General features: G+C 42.5%; 2 protein-coding genes across 2 annotated transcripts in view; one reads left to right on the top strand and one right to left on the bottom strand.

Moving 5' to 3' along the window:
• Positions 1-2,374: 2,374 nt before the first annotated feature.
• atg101 (autophagy related 101) lies at positions 2,375-3,882 on the bottom strand. The gene is made up of 2 exons (XM_037688141.1): positions 3,379-3,882; positions 2,375-2,917 (listed from the first exon to the last, which is right to left on the bottom strand). Exons 1-2 carry the CDS (start codon positions 3,628-3,630, stop codon positions 2,513-2,515), a joined length of 657 nt encoding a protein of 218 aa, XP_037544069.1. The 5' UTR covers positions 3,631-3,882; the 3' UTR covers positions 2,375-2,512.
• A 729-nt stretch (positions 3,883-4,611) lies between these two features.
• The window catches only part of LOC119420710 (C2 domain-containing protein 2), a 44,665-nt gene continuing 33,131 nt past the window's right edge, over positions 4,612-16,145 (top strand). The window contains exons 1-3 of the mRNA XM_037688138.1: positions 4,612-4,905; positions 6,402-6,497; positions 14,386-14,499. Coding sequence (XP_037544066.1) covers positions 4,612-4,905; positions 6,402-6,497; positions 14,386-14,499 — 504 coding nt within the window. The remainder of the gene's footprint in view (positions 4,906-6,401; positions 6,498-14,385; positions 14,500-16,145) is intronic.

Here is a 16,145-nt window from a genome sequence, read left to right as displayed (position 1 = left end):
TTAATCGTAAAATTTCACCCAATATATATTCATATATTAAATGGGATTCTGCTGTTTTTATACTCAGGTAATTGGCTCTTCATACAAAAATTCCTGAAATGCATCAACGCAGCCTTTCAGACCACTGGAAGGAGTTTTGCTGTATATGAATGATGATTAGATTACAGCGCCACTACCAGGTAAATATACCGAGTTTATTGCGTAATTATATTTCACATTGCTCTGATGGCCTTAGCAACATTTTCTTTTTCTACATCACATGAAAGCACAAAGGAGTTTTTAACTCACGCGGTGATGTCATGAGGAGAAAATGATGGGAAATAAATATTCTTTAAAAAGCAACAAGTATTCCTGCTTCCTAAAGATTCATTAAAAGATTGTTTGATGGTATTAGTGGTTGTACTTCTGCTTTGGTGTGGTGGATCAGATGTTGTCCTGATTTATTCTAACGAGCTTCAGTCCACACACACCAACACTCTGATCCCACTTAGAGCAACAAATGCTGCATTGTGTTGAAGTTTTCTGCACAAACTCTACTGCTAATAGTGCTCTTAATATCTTGTGCGAAGAATGCTCGGAAGGTTTTTCCAGAAATGATTACTCGTGCACATGGAAGTGTTTGTATTCTCAATTTTGTACCAGTTTTGTTAGTAAATCGAAGTTTGATCTTTTTACTCTTCCTGTGCTTTCACTGCAATAATGAATATTTGTATTGGTTGCATTGTTGTTGCTTTTGAGATTTTTTTTTGTTGAGTTTTCTACAGTTTTGTGCTAAACTTCTGTAATAAAGAGTAATAGTGGAGTATGCATATGAGCTCAGTTGTGGTATTTTAGTTTTTAAAGAGCCGATGTACTTCAATGGGATAAAGTTAAATATTAGGATTTGCTTTAGAGAACGAACCACTTCTCAAAATGACTTTTCTGTCAAAGATCTAACTCAATACTTGCAGCTCCAAATCCTGGGCACATTAAAACTCAGTATGTTTTGTTGCCTTACTGCCTAAAATTCAAATACCGGTAGATTAAAAACAATGGATTCAAATCAAATATTTAAGATTAATACATTTGATCAAAGTTATTTTAATATTTAAATCTGAGAAATGCATTATATTTATTCACCCCTTGTACTTTGAAAGTCTCCAACACCTTCAGAAGCCACATTATTTCCACAGGCGGATTTTATTCATGTCAAATGGTCCCAGTTGGATCCGACAGCTCCCAGTCAGATCCTTAAAAAGTAATGGGTTACCAAGCAGGAGACAGCATGAAGACCAAGGAACTGTCCACAAAGATCAGTGTGGTTATAAAAACAATCCAGAACTCTGAACATCTCACACAACACTGCATGTGTTGTTAGAAGGTCAACCTCCATAACTCTCCAAGCAGGCAGGAAGGACATCAACCAGAAACATCCAGTCGGTTGGTCCACTGTAGGGGTGTAAGTGGGGAAACGGTTTGTGACTCCTCAGACTGATGAAGCCCTTCGGATGAAAGGCAAAATGTCTCATCAACAAAAAGAAACCATCCAGATGACCTGACTGAACATTGTTGGATATAAATTAAAGAGAAACTCAGTGGAGTCTTGTGGGACAGAGACGCCTTCCAGTTGGGAAACTAGCCTAAACCAACTCCACTGGATTCAGAACCAATCAAAAGTCCTGAACTGGTCCGGATCTCAGTCCAACTAAGAACCTCTATGATTAAAAGATTGTTAGACACAAACAGCCCCTACGTAACTTCAAGGAGCTGCAGCAGTTTGGTCATAAAGAACGGACACAAAGTGACTATAGATACTTGAAGAAACATTAAAAAACATTTAGCATCTTTGAAGTTCTGTTGTGTAAACTGAAAGATACAAGCCTCTAAACTTTCCTTTTAATTCCAGGTTTTAAAACAAAGACAATGAACTACACAGAACTCTCAGTAGGTTTGATGCACGCTGGATCAGATGACGCGGTGTTTTCCTGCTGGCAGATGCTTCACCCCAGAATCAGGCGGAGGGAGGCGCCTTAAGCTCCGGACCACCGTGACATTGTCCAACAGAAACCCAGGGAGTGCACGTAGGAAGCGTTTTCTTTAATATGGAAATCCTGTCCTCTTCCACGCATAAGGTCACCTCCACCATGAAAGTGTGTGCAGGGGGGAAGTTTAATGTACGTGAATGAGGAAGTCTGTTTCCCAAACTCAGCTCTGTTCACATGGAAACTCTGATTTTGATCTCACCTGTTCCTGCCGTGGGACAGTGCCAGGACTATAACAACAGACAAAAACCACATTTATTGTCAAAACTGACATTAATTTACAGATAAGCAACATAATGTTAACCAACCAGTTTAGCATTATTTCTATTTAGTGGATGATAAGGACTCTTGGATAAACAAAACATCTTTAAAACAGAGTATACATAATTGAGGAACTAAGATATGGAATCACAGCAGTAATCAGAAAAGTGGGCACACTGACGAACGACGCCTCAGGACAGCAACAAGACCTGCACGGTCTCAGAGGATCCTTACAGTGCCAGAGTGTCTTTTATCAGCCTCCTCATGGTGGTGCTTACAGAAGTGCCCAGTGAGTCGGTGATCTGGTAAGAGATCTTATAAAGGTAGGGCTGGACATCTTTAAGACTGGTGTCAAAAACATTGTCCACTTCAGACTGGGTGGGCATCTTCGGCAGGTATTCGTGACGGTTTATGACCTCAACCACGTTGATCACCTTCTCGCCCAGCTTCTCCCCCACTTTCTCCCTGCAGATCTGTCTCTCCTGCTCATTAGCCAGGTTGACCACGTTAACTTTGATGCTCCACACCTCCCAGGGGATGCACTCGTCCGAGAAGGGCCAGCGGGACTTCTTCTTCTGGTAAAACTCCAGGGAGATCTGCCCCACGCCGTCGTTGCCCGAGTTGCTCAAAGCGTCCTGCGAACCAAAGACAACAAGTCAGGCCGTGGCTCGTTACGGTCACCATGGTAACCACACACCTGACGCCGAACTAACGAGAGGGAGACAGAAACACAAGCTGAAAACTAAGTCTCAAAAAGTCACAGCACAAAAACCCACGTCAGATCGTGAACAACGATGAACCGTGAGCGGCGGAAGACTCCGACTGTGTTTTAAGGAGATTTAATAAATGAAAAGATGCTTACCTTGAGTTTTCTCCTTTGTTACACAAAAGTCCCATAGATTTCAATATGTTTAGACTCGGTCTTTATTTATTTTTGTCTAAATGTACTACCACCAAATGTCAAAACCCATTCTCAATGGAGCTGTATGTTCTGGGTATAACTTGCTTGTTTTATTTCAAAGCTGCACAAAAGACAGGCCAGAGGACTGCCTCTCTTCTTACAGGCCAATGACACGATGAGAGCACCCGTTATTACCTTGAACTCAGACACGGTCTTCCTGATAACCCTGTCCAGCTCCTCTGAGGACACCCTGACGAAGGTGAACTCGATGAAGTCGCAGTCCATGTCCTGGGTGCCCACGGTGCCGATGGAGTAGGTGCCCTCCTTCTTGTAGTGAAACTTGCCCGTGCTGCGGTGCAGTAAAACGGTGTGCAACAGAGCCAGCATCGCTTCCTCCACCTGCCGAGCCTCCACCGTCACCTCGAGAACTTCCGAGCGACAGTTCATGGCCTTATATTTCCATTTACCCACTCCACAAGCTGGGTGACGTCTGCTCACCGAGAAAAGCTCGCACACTACGACGAACCTTTGTCTGTTTACATGAGCGGAGACTGCACAACACCGTTTTCCACTTTAACAGGTCTTTAAACAGCCTAGGTATTTAAAAAGTTTACAATTACCTGAAACTTGTGAGCATTTAAAGCAGATACACGTTACCGAAACACAGCTAGCTAAGTGCTATCGTTAGGTAGCGAACGTCATGATGACAGCAATAACAGGACGACTACGGAAAGCCGCGAAGTTCAAAACACATGTTCGCGCACTTTGCCAAATTGCCGTTGGCATTTGCGAGAACTTAAATTGATCAAATACAGTTTTAAAGTCCAAAATGTATTTGAATCGAATCTACTGAACGTACTTTACAACTCGTTTATATAAATATGCTTCATTTCGAGCGACGACGCAATAAAAAAAAATAAAATAAAATCGCTGCGCGCGTTGCATTGTGGGAGTTCGAGTTTGCGTCACATATCCGTCCTAGAAGGCAACTTTATGCAGTCAGACTGAGCTGAAACCAAACCCCGCGGGATGGACTGAACTCCCTCGACTTCAGGATGTTTTACTGGGACTCTTACTTCACATCTGGACATCGGTCGGTGGAGTACAGGCGCAGACTTTGGAAATAAGGCCGTTTGCGAAACTTTGGACGCTCTCCTGAGCTAATTGGGAGTCGCTCGTTGGGCAGAGATTAGCCCACTAAGCTAACGCGGCGTCTTACATGAAAGCAGCGCCGGGTCTTTGAACCTCCAGTTATCTCTGACAAGTGTCTGAATTATCTGCTACACCGACGCCTCTGCGTGGCTTTGAAAGTCGCCAGTATGAATACTAACTGGCAGGATTTGCACTGGGGGCTTTGATATCAACGCTGTCGATACCTTCATTGATTTCTCCGATCCTGTGATCGATTTGACGTCATCTGCCAAAAGGATGTCCGACTCCCAGAGGTCCAGTTGGTCCAGTTTTGGTTCGGAGGACCCGCAGTGGCTGTGCATGGTGACCCTCTTCCTGGCGTCCCTGGTGACTCTGGCTCTGTACTTCGCCCAGTATTTCCAGTTGGGGCTCGCAGGGAGGAGGCTGGGAGCGGCGGAGGACGATGGAGGAGCAGCGCAGGAGGAGGAGGCAGCAGCTCTGCTCACATGGGCGCTGTCTCTGGGCAGCTGGAGGAGGCAGTGGAGGGAGGCTTGGTGCAAGGCTTTGAATGACGAGGCCAGCAGGAACAGGGTGAGTCCCACCGACACCTGCACACCTGCACCTGCACCGACAACTTCAGGTGACACCAAGAAACAAAGGGTTCATGATCAGCACGATGACGTCATCTGTCTCCCCCCTGCACCACAAATCATAAGGGATTATTTTGCAACAGTGAAGCATCTGAAATTTGAATCCTCTTGCACCACCTCTGAACTGTCCCCCCCATTGTAGTCCTGTTTCTTGGATTTCTCAAGTTAGGAAAACAGATGCTGCCAGTTTACCACAGTACTGTTCCTTAAGGGCCCGCTTCACCGGATCGCTGAGGACATCCCTGACTGTTAATGGAACCACACATTGAAACCCCACTCCTCACACGACATCTCAAAGTTTAAACAAGTCACACAGTGTCGGACCTTTTATATGACGTCTTTTAACCACGTTTACCCGATCGCAGTTTAGGTTTTATGACTTTTTACAGACTTTGTCAAGTCAAAGTCACTTTACTGTCAAAACTGTACAGGACATACACAGGTTTGAAATTACATTACTCTCAGACCCCGGTGCAACAAAACCATTTAATATTAAAACGTTTAATAAACATAAGCATAAAATGAAATAATAAAAGCGTGATACTGGCTTAAATTGTACTATAGCGGGATTTGCCACAGAATGCTCAACTGACAGTTGTCACGCGCTTTTGACATACCTATAATGTCTTGTTTCTTTACAAACAAAACTCCTTTTACTCCATCCGTCTACTATCTTTACCCGCTTCTTCCTTTTTGGGTCGTGGGAGTCGCCGGTGTCCATATCCAGCAATCCCAGCGCGAGGAGCGGGGTCCACCCTGGACAGGTCTCAGTCCATCACAGGACCTCCTTTTATTCATTCATTCAACCTTTATTTCAACAGGTTAGTCCCGTTGAGTCACGAGGACTCGTATACAAGAGAGCCCTGGAAACTTTCACTCTCTCGGCTCTTTAATTCATATACGTATTCTACATCAGACCGTAGGTACTTTTCTCTTCTTGCTCGTGAAGCGTGCCTCTCACCGCTGTAAGACTTGTTTTTCTCAGATGCCCCCCAGAGACTGCACAGCAAAGCTTCCACAGACAAAAAGTTCTCTTCAAAACTGGACTTGAAAGGTCTTTTTAACTTGTCACATTTCCTGAAAAACGCTGTATAAAACCGTTACTTATGTTTTCTGCTGTTCGCGGCTCCACAGTTTTAAAGATTCAACTTGTAGTTTTTGTGCAGTGACTGTTTGAGGCTTATTTTTTCACTCTTTCTACCTGCCTTCCTTTAACTCTGCAGTCAGGGAGTGACGGACACGTTTGTGTGGTTACCATGGTGACCGTAATGCACCACTGGCAGCGATGTTTATTTTCCATCTTTGTTCTCTTCACACTGCTGATACGGTTTATGCATCAGCAGGTAGCTGGGATTATTAAAAAGTTACGTTAGTTTTCTGCAGCAGCTGCGTCGACACCCTTGAACTCACCAATGTCCCCGTCTTCTCGCTCATCAGGGCGCTGTTGTGTTGACGTTTGAGGAGGACGGTCTCGAGGCATCAGAACTCGCTGTCGACACGGTGTCCAGGTTTCAGAAGACGGCCCAGAACAAGGTGAACGGAGGAGCATCTTCTTTCTGTTGTGTGTTGATCTGTTAAAGAAAATGTCGAGCCTCTAAAAAAAAAACATTTGCGATCACGTCTTTGTCTTGTTGCTCTTAAAAGTTTGTTCCTGTCTTTTCAGATATTTTAGATGCATATTTAATATATAATGTTTTTTCTGAAACGTTTAGTTTTTTGTGTTCACGGTGATAAGAAACCTTTTTGGCCCTGGAGTAACCGATGTAACAGTAATGGGGTGTGCTCTGCTCCAGTTAAGGCGTTCTTATTGTTCATCAGCGTGTTCGTTGAAGTCGAACAGTGAACGAAGGGGCTGCTGTAGTTGAGAAACTAACGTCTGCAGCTTGAACACAAACCGGTAATCTGTGATTGTTGTTACCGTTAAAGACTCTGTCACACTTGGCCTCATCGCTTAGATTCTATGTAATTCTGTGACCTCATAGTTTTTAAAAGTTTGTGTCTTGACAACGTGGCGTTTCAAGATTTTCTCAATCAGGAACTCATTTTTAAAATAAACTGCTTAGGGACTTCTAAAGTAACATTTCTGTGTTATCACGGCTGAAACAATAGAAATGCGTTTCTTTCCATATGGCCTGGGCCTGCAGCAGACTCATCGTTGCACGCTTTTCTTGCAAGAACACTTTGCCAATTTAATCACCTTGACATTGTTTTCAGGTCGTCACATGCTCATTATGATCATCAAAATACACCGAGTAAATCCTCCCTTCTTGTTAGGAAACCCCCCAGTGTGCTCTCTTGTAAGTTGCACAGATTATGTGTCAACCTGTTCCTGATATTGTGGAAACCAAACAGCCATTATTTTTCAGGCTGGTCAGACTGGGACAGTATGTTCGCTGTGTTCCTGGCACGCTCAGCTTTGCAGTGCTTCCCTGTGCAAACTCAGCCCTTTCTTTGTGACCGTCATGATGTCGAGCGGCTGGTCTGTTGTTGAGTGTGCAGAGTTTAATGAACAGAAGCCTAGTTTCACCCACACGCTGTGCGTGTGCGTGTGCGTGTGTTTAAGAAGCTTATGTGGTTGTGCAGCTCCGTGCCGAGGAGCAGGCAGGGAGGAATGCACTCGCTCCAACACTAACCAGCTGTAACATTAGTCCAGGTGAGCGGAGTTATCTTGTTACAACAATGAAGTGTTTGGGAAATCCTGCACTTTAGATGTTTCCTCTAAACTTGACACGTTACCAGAACTTCCAGCAAAGCGGTCACATCCCACGCACAACGGCAGCCCCCACATCCAGGGAGCGTTCTGTCAGAGGTGTTTGTGTGGAAGAGCCATGAGCTGCTTGATACCAAACAAGAGTCATAATGTTGTGGCTGAATCGTGTACGTTTAAAACAGCATTTTATTCATAGTGAAGTGTAAAGATAAAAAATAACGAACACCTTACATAAAGGAGATGACTCTTTGAACGACCTCAGTTTGGAAGAATGGACTTTATTCTGCCAGAACTGATGAGCTAACGGCTAGTCTGAACGCAGCCACTACCAAAGAGGATTGCTGCCATCTCAAACATCTCCAATCTAAAATTGTTATAGTGGTCCATTGCTAGGCCTGTCACCATAACACATTTTGCTGGGCGATTAATTGTCTCAGAAATTATTGCGATAAACGATAATATTGTTTGAAATTTGACAATAATTAGTAATTATTGTCAAATTTAAGAAGAAATGTTGGTTAATTGGTTTTGTGTGTAGTACCTTTTTTTTGATCACCAGATGGCAGTATAAAACTGTTTAACAGAAGGATGGATAGTGAGGGAGCGAGCAGAGTCTCTTTAAGAAAAATGGGAGGGAGGCCCCTTGACATGGCCTGTGTCTCCTTCCTGTTCTTTGGTTCTCCAAATGGTGGACGCTCAGTGTGGTTTGAGCTCTTTAACATAGCATTTTTCACACAAAGCTTTTGATAATAATTTTAAAAAATCAGTAAACAAGTTGTCGGCTTGTTTTTGCAGAGAAAAACAACTTTTTAGACGAAGGCACGGGTTTCAGCTGTGAATTTAGGAGCTTGACAAGACGGAGGTTTTTCCCGAGGTCGACCTGTTAGCTCGTAGCTTAGCTACTTTAACGATCCAAAAACGCAATTTGGGATCGTTAAAACAGATTTTTAAGAGAAATGAGAAAGGGAGGGTCAGTGAGGAGCACCGGAGTCGAGTCTTCTGTCATCCAGTGTCTTCAGTAGAAAGAGAGAGACACGAAGAAACGATAAAGCCGATAAATGAAAACGAGGTTGATAATTTTCATTGATCATGCGAATAATTGATTTATTGTTGATCTCGGCAGGCCTAGCCATTGCTTTATGAAACTTTATATCTCTGCTCTGCATTACACAATTATTCACATAGAAATCTGTGATTATTCACTAACAGCAGCAGTGAGGTTTAGCACTTGCAGTGCATTTGGACTCTAAGCTAATGTCATTTAAAGAGATATCTACTAAAGGTTAGATAATAAACATTGATCATTTTTACACTGAACCCTTAAAATATCTGAACTATTTAAGTTTGACTGGTCTAAAACCAAAGCTGATCTAAAAGACCCACTGCATCGACGTCATGATGGGAGCACTTCCTCGTCCTCGAGGGTCACTGTCCTGCATGAGTTGTTTCCCTGCTCTGCAGCAGGTCTTCAAGTCCTACAGAAGCCTGATAATCACTCATTATTCAACACAGGTGGGCCAAAGCAGAGAAACATCTAAAACATTCAGGGCACAGGCCCTGGAGGACCAGGTATGGACGCCTGTATCTTAACCTCCTAGGACCTGGCATCCACATATGCAAGAGTCCGGGTCTTAGGAGTTTAAGGGGAGCAGATAATCTTTATTTAAAGATCCATTCTTTTGGAAATTATGTCCAGAACTTTGTGTGAACTGAAAAGTTTCATGTGTTCTTTAGTACTAATAACTGAAGGTTCTTTCAACCAGGAGTTCACACAGGCAGCTCTGCTCTCGGCCGACAGCAGCTGACGTTTGTTATTCAAGCTGAATTATGCTCCACAAGTGGACACTGTTCATTATGAGACCCTGACTGATGCTTAACACGTCTGAGTCAGTCTGCAAAGGTGTCATTGGTAAGATTAGATATTTATATGCTAAAAATAAGTAAACTAAAAATATGTCTGTATTTTTTTTGAACATATTAATGACCTAAAATGTATTTAAATGTTTTGGGGCTCTTTCTACAACAGTTTTTTTTTTTTAAATATATGTTTATTTTGAAGTAACACAAACATAATTTAATTTGCATAAAATATGATTACTTATTAAATCAAACGTTACTTTGACAAGTGATGTTTGAGTGATCGAGCCAGAAATTACATAAATACAAGGACAAAATTATTGTAACGTTTTATTAAAGAAAGAAAAAAACCATAATGGTCACTGAAATAACTTGAAACTGGGAAGTCATAGAAAGAAAAACAGTTACTAAAAATCAACAGGTGAAAATCAAACTGCTTTGGAGTTTTGATTCATGAGTATTATGAAAAAAAAAAAACCTAATAAAACTGGTCTTCACAAAAAAGATGGGAAAGATTGAAACTGATCTGACCACAGGGACATTTAAAACTAAGGTGTGTCCTGCAGTCAGCACCACAGGTGTCTTCAGTTTTGTGATCAGTCTGCCAATCTAAAGGGTGGAAAGTAGTCACTGTGCTCTAACAAGGTTGAGTCAGGTCCTCTGGATGGTTCTTCTTTGTTGAAACTTTTTGTATTTTATCCAAAAGACTTCTTCAGTCTGAGGAGCAAACTGAGTCTTATAAACAGCACCTTCTCATAGTGGATCAACCAGTTTGATGGTGACAGCCTAAACTAGTTGTTCACATGATAAAGGACCATCAACCTAATGACTGATCGTTAATGCTCTGATGGCTGTTTACTGTTCACAGAGGGCTGAGTGATACTAGCAATCACAGCATTGTAAGAGGGGGACAGTTGAACCCAGAGGCTCCACCCCTGTTTAATGATGGACGGTTTCTTTTCACAAAGATGGCCTCCTTTACTCCTCTCTCAAACCATCGTTCCTCTCTGTCCAGGATGTGAACATCTTCATCCCTGAAAGAGTGACCTCTGGCCTGGAGATGAGTGTAGACCGCAGAGTCCTGGCCTGATGATGTTGATCTTCTGTTCTGGTCCATCTTTTTGGCCAGTGGTTGTTTAGTTTCCCCGATGTAAGACTGATCACCCTCCTGACACTGAACAGCATACACAATATTACCATATTTTCCAGGCTATACGTCACTCCAGTGTATAGGTCGCATCAGTCAAAACATGCATCAGGAAGAGGATAAATATATATATATGTCACTTCAGAGTATATGTTGCAGGACTGGCCAAACTATGAAAAAAGAGGCTTATAGTCTGAAAAATACGGTAGGTGTTTGTGCCGGGGGACTGGATCTTTGGGATGAACCAGTCTTTAATGTATTTTGGGGTTTAAAAGCCACTGGGACGTTATGTTTAGAAAATAAACGTCTCAGTTTCTCTGATACTCCCTCAACATATGGAATGACCACTGGTCTGGGTCTGGGTTCCTCCTTTTCACCTGTTGGCTGACTGGAGTCCTGTTTGGGTTTCTTCTCTGCTTTCAGGAAGGCCCAGTTAGGATATCCATATTGCTCTAGAGCCTGTCTTGTGTGGGATTTGTCCTTCTGCCTGGCTCCTGAGCTAGTGGGGACGCTGTCTGCTCTGTGATACAGAGTCCTGATGACTCCTAACTTGTGCTCCAAAGGGTGATGGGAGTCAAACTGCAAATACTGGTCTGTGTGGGTGGGTTTGCGGTACACCTCAGTTTGCAAATGTCCTCTATCAGAGACTGAGACCTCACAGTCCAAGAAAGCCAACCTGCCATTTTTTACATCTTCTCGTGTGAACTTGATGTATTTATCCACAGAGTTGATGTGGTCAGTAAAATGTTGGACTTCCTGAGATTTGATTTTAACCCAGGTGTCGTCAACATACCTGAACCAATGACTTGGTGGTGTCCCTGAAAAGGACGTCAAGGCTCTCTTTTCTACCTCCTCCATGTACAGGTTGGCAACAATAGGAGAAACTGGAGACCCCATAGCACACCCATGTTTCTGCCTATAATATTGCTCCCCATATGCAGGTTGATGTGACTCCACCTTGTTAGATTTATCTACCTGGATTATTGGGCATGCATCAGGACATAGGCACAGTGCTACTTGGTATCATGATGTGTATCACACTGAACATGGACCACAGAAAGCTAAGGACAGCGTTGTGTCAGGAGTTTAGAAAGAAAGAAAAATTGAGCAGCAACTTAAAGATAGTCTGAGCTCCTGTGACTACAGCTTCATTCAGAAGGTTAATGTCCACAAGGCTGGAGACAATCTCCCTGGACATGGCTACAAGAGGAAAACTGATGATGGATTGAAGAGATGGATAGAATAATCAGGAACCAAAGAGCCCAGCACAACTTTGAAAGAGATTAGAGGTGAACTCTAAGGTCAAGGTTCATCAGGGTCAGGTTGCGTCATTTGAGCCAAGAGTTAGACGACCAAGGACGACACCAAGTCATAAAAAACGAGACTGGAGTTTGTGAACTTTCATATTAAGACACAACACTTCTGTGGGAGTGTTGTTGGGACTGATGAGACAAAATATAAGCTTTTTGACAACAATTCACACCAGCTCTGTGTTCACAGGCCCAACAATGAAGTGTACACAAAAAGAACCCTGTACCAACAGTAAAACATGGAGGAGGCTCAGTTCTGTTCTGGGGCTGCTTTGCTGCATCTGACACTGCATGTTTTTAATCTGTGCAGATTAGAAACAGTCAATGAGATTTACTATCAACATATTCTGCTAGGCAAAGTGCTGTCCAATGTTAAAAGGCTTGGTCTTAGTTTACACACAGCTAAAAACACGCAAGAATGGCTCAAAGCCAAACGTTGGACTATTCTGAATATGTTGAAGTGGTCCTCTGAGCCCTGATGATCTGTGGACGGAGCTGAAACATGCAGTCTGAAGAAGTTACCCTTCAAGCCTGAGACAGCTGGAGCCGTTTGTTCATGAGGAATGGGTCAAAACACCTGTGGACAGGTGCACGAGTCGCAGAAATCACTGCTGTGATTGTTCTGAAAGGTCGTGCAACTAAACATCAAGTATCCTATTTTTGTCAACACCAGTTTATTGTTTTATAAATCTGTTGAACCAAAATTCAAACGCAGCGACTTCAGAGACTGGTTTCATGAGTTTGAGTCGTTCTTTGTTACTTTTGTCAGGCTCAACTGTCCACGTCTGAATTTATTCCCTTACTAAATTAGCTAACAAAAACACAACGATCATATGCAAATAATAATAATTAGTTTAGTCTGGTTTAGTTTTTTTTTAATATGTTTAAAAAAAAAGAAAAGAAATGCAGTATGAGGCATAATGTCAAAACTTTTTGTTTAACACATTCAAGGGAGTTGGTAGAAGTATAAACTTATCAAAATTCCCTCTCAACACTTACATAATCATGCATTTATTACATGTATAATCCATACATATAACAACTAAAACCCATATTTAATATTTAACCCTTCAATATTTAATTTAACTACAGTAGATAAACAATTATTAAAACACAACTAGTATCGATAACAAAAACACCAACAATAATTGAATAATAATCCATCCATCCATCATCTTTTACCCGCTTCTTCCATTTTGGGTCATGGGGGTCGCTGGTTCCCATGTCCAGCAGTCACTGTGCGAGGGGCGGGGGACACCCTGGACACCAGTCCATCACAGGGACACAAAGAGACAAATGAGACAAACAACCATTCACTCTCTCACTCACACCTCGGGACAATTTAGAGTTACCAATCAGCCTAACATGCATGTTTTTGGTCTGTGGGAGGAAACTGGAGAAAACCCACACATGCACGGAGAGAACCTGCAAACTCCACCCAGAAAGGTCCCCGGACCGGGATTTGAACCAGCAACCTCTCTGAGAGTCAGCAGCTCTATCAGTTGTGCCACCGTGCTGCCCTTGATAATATTATATACATTATATCCAGTATATGTTTATATGATGATTTGAACAGTTTTATGTTTGGGCGTTGTCTAAGTTCAGTTTTCAGATTATTCCACACTTTGACTCCACTCACTGATACACAAAAGTTTTTTCTAGTAGTTCTGAATTTACATATTTTAAACTGTGATTCCCCCCTTAACTTATGAATTTGCTCCTTAGTCTTAAACAAGTTTTGAATGATTTCCGTATAATATAATGTTATTATTAATAATAGAGTGCTTTAAACAAGAACATGGTTGTTGTGGAATGGTAAGTTGAGTTTAATGGTTTTTAACATTAAAAGAAGCAGCTAGCAGCACTGAACGCTGTTGATATTTAACCCTCCTGCTGCCCTTGGGTCAGAATGACTCATGAGACCTCAATGTTAAAACTGAGGCCTCTAAGGTAATTTTGACCCCAGGGCAGTAGGAGGTAAAAAAATAGCCAGCAGACAGAGCTGCATAGTTTAACAGTGAGGAGAAAGTTTGAGTCATTCAGTCACAAACACATGGAGAGCAACCAAAGACTGTGCTTGGAGTCAGAAGAACCACTCATGCTGACCTGGCTGTACAGAGAAAACTGGTTATCTGAGCCAGCATCAGGCTGTTGTCCCCCCCCCTCCCCTGTTATTCAGTCATCTGTGACGTTATCAGCCATTTAAGGAGATAACACAGCAGGACAAAAGAAAGTAATTTAGAAGGTAGTGCTGCTCAGTTTAACACAAAATTAACGTTGTTTTCCTCAACTTCTGTATTAAAACTGAACCAGGATTTATTTAATAGGAAAAAAAATGCATGTTCTTAATTTTTATGTTGCTTGATTTGAAATTCTTTGACTTTGTTGTTCTCTCAGGTTGCGAGCTGTCGTGTGGTTGGAGAGCTGCTTCAGTTCTCCGTCAGCGCTGCATCCACAGCTGCTGCAAATCCTTGGAAATACACAGCATGTATATCTCCACTGGAGCTGCAGGTAAATACTTTATACTCCGAAATGATTTGGATCGCTTAAAGCTGGTAAACTTTGCTTTTTTTTAACAAGACGCTGCAGAAAAGAGAGGTGCTTTCTTTAGACGTCATGGTTTAGTTAAAGAGAGTTTATTGGACGTGATGTGCTGCCCAGCGTTGACTCACCGCGGGCTGCAGCATCAGATCCAATGCTCAGAGCATCATTCCGTGCTCGGCAGGTATCCCAAAGAACTCAGTAAATATCCAAGACTTGCTTTGTTGTGGTTTACATTTGTCATATGCTTATCTAAAACTGATGAAACTCAAGTGATAACTCAAACATTTCTGAAGCAAACGTATCAAAATATAGACGTGTGTCAGGTAACTGTGCAGCTACTGCCTGAAAGTCCACCAGACTTCAAGCCTAAAGTGAATATGATGTGGGCAGGGGGAGGCAATGGAATATAATGCACGGCCTAGCATGCCGTAGTCCTGAAAGCCCTGCACTTGACAATAGGTCAAAGACTGGCTGCAGAATACAGCTGAACACCTTACTGGTCAACTGGTTCCAAATACATGAACATTTGTAAAGCATGTCTGATCTGCAGAGCTCCAAAGAGGGTTAGAAGTTAGGGCTGCGCGATGTTGGATTTTTGGCCGATAGGTTAAAACTTATTTGGTTAAAACCAATTCTGATATTTTATATACAATTCAAGGTTCTTTATTTGTCATTCCACCACATGTGGTGGAATGAAATTGTGTGTACACAGTGTCCCAGTTACATCCAATAAAAGTGTTAAAATGTAAAAGAAAAACTCTAATAAAAATACACTAAGCACTAGCAGCATAAAATTAGGGATGGGGCCGATCCGGTATCGGCCTCTGGTACCAGCATAATTTACGTATCACATTTTTCCGATCCAGCCTGCAGAGATTTCCGATCCATGATGTCTGTGTCTGTTGAAACGTCTCATGTGATTCCCTGCCTGCTGCTCTGCACGTTGGCTTCAAACTATGGAATGGATCTCCTGAACGGAGGCGTGTCTCATGAACCCAGAATAATAAGACCTGCCTCATATTTCAGGAAATCCATTTCATAGTTTGCAGCAGCTACAACGTGAGGACTGAGTTAGTAGCACTGTGGCTAACAGCTAACCAACTTTTCATCGAAACATGTCCGCTGTGTGGAAGTATTTTGACTAGAAACACCACAAAACAAGACAGCAACGTGCAATGTCCGCAGAGTCGTAGCGCCACATTAAACCACGGTAAAGTTAGTTTTATGTTGGACATTCGAGCTCCGTGGCTTCAACGCGGCGCTCCTCTTGCTCATTTCAAAACAGGCAGCCCGACCCCGGCCAGCCGCGCCCAATCTGCCCGTCTTGGAGGCAGACTGAGCGCGGCTGACCGAAATCAGACTGCTTGCCTCGGATTGAACGAGAAGGACACACCGCTGAAGCCACGGAGCTCGAATGTTTACAGAGAAGTTGCTAAACTCATCGTAATTAATGACAAACCACTATCAGTTGTAGAAAACAAAGGATTTCACAGCTTCATACTTGCAGCCAAGATATAGTTTACCCTCCAGGAGATATTTACCAGTACAACAGTAGACAATCATAAAAAAACATGAATTGAAAATTACAAGAACATGATATATACAAAAAAAAA

The sequence above is a fragment of the Nematolebias whitei genome, chromosome 14 (assembly GCF_014905685.2).
Source record: "Nematolebias whitei isolate Nwh7 chromosome 14, NemWhi1, whole genome shotgun sequence".
Lineage (NCBI taxonomy): Eukaryota > Metazoa > Chordata > Actinopteri > Cyprinodontiformes > Rivulidae > Nematolebias > Nematolebias whitei.
The sequence above is the reverse complement of the archived record's forward strand: the minus strand, read 5'-3'. Positions and strand labels throughout refer to the sequence as shown.

Excerpts from the sequence above, each read along its gene's own strand:
- atg101 (XM_037688141.1), bottom strand. The coding sequence starts at position 3,630 with ATGAACTGTCGCTCGGAAGTTCTCGAGGTGACGGTGGAGGCTCGGCAG. Across the intron at positions 2,918-3,378 it reads AGACCGTGTCTGAGTTCAAG|GACGCTTTGAGCAACTCGGG; the intron begins GTAATAACGGGT and ends TTTGGTTCGCAG.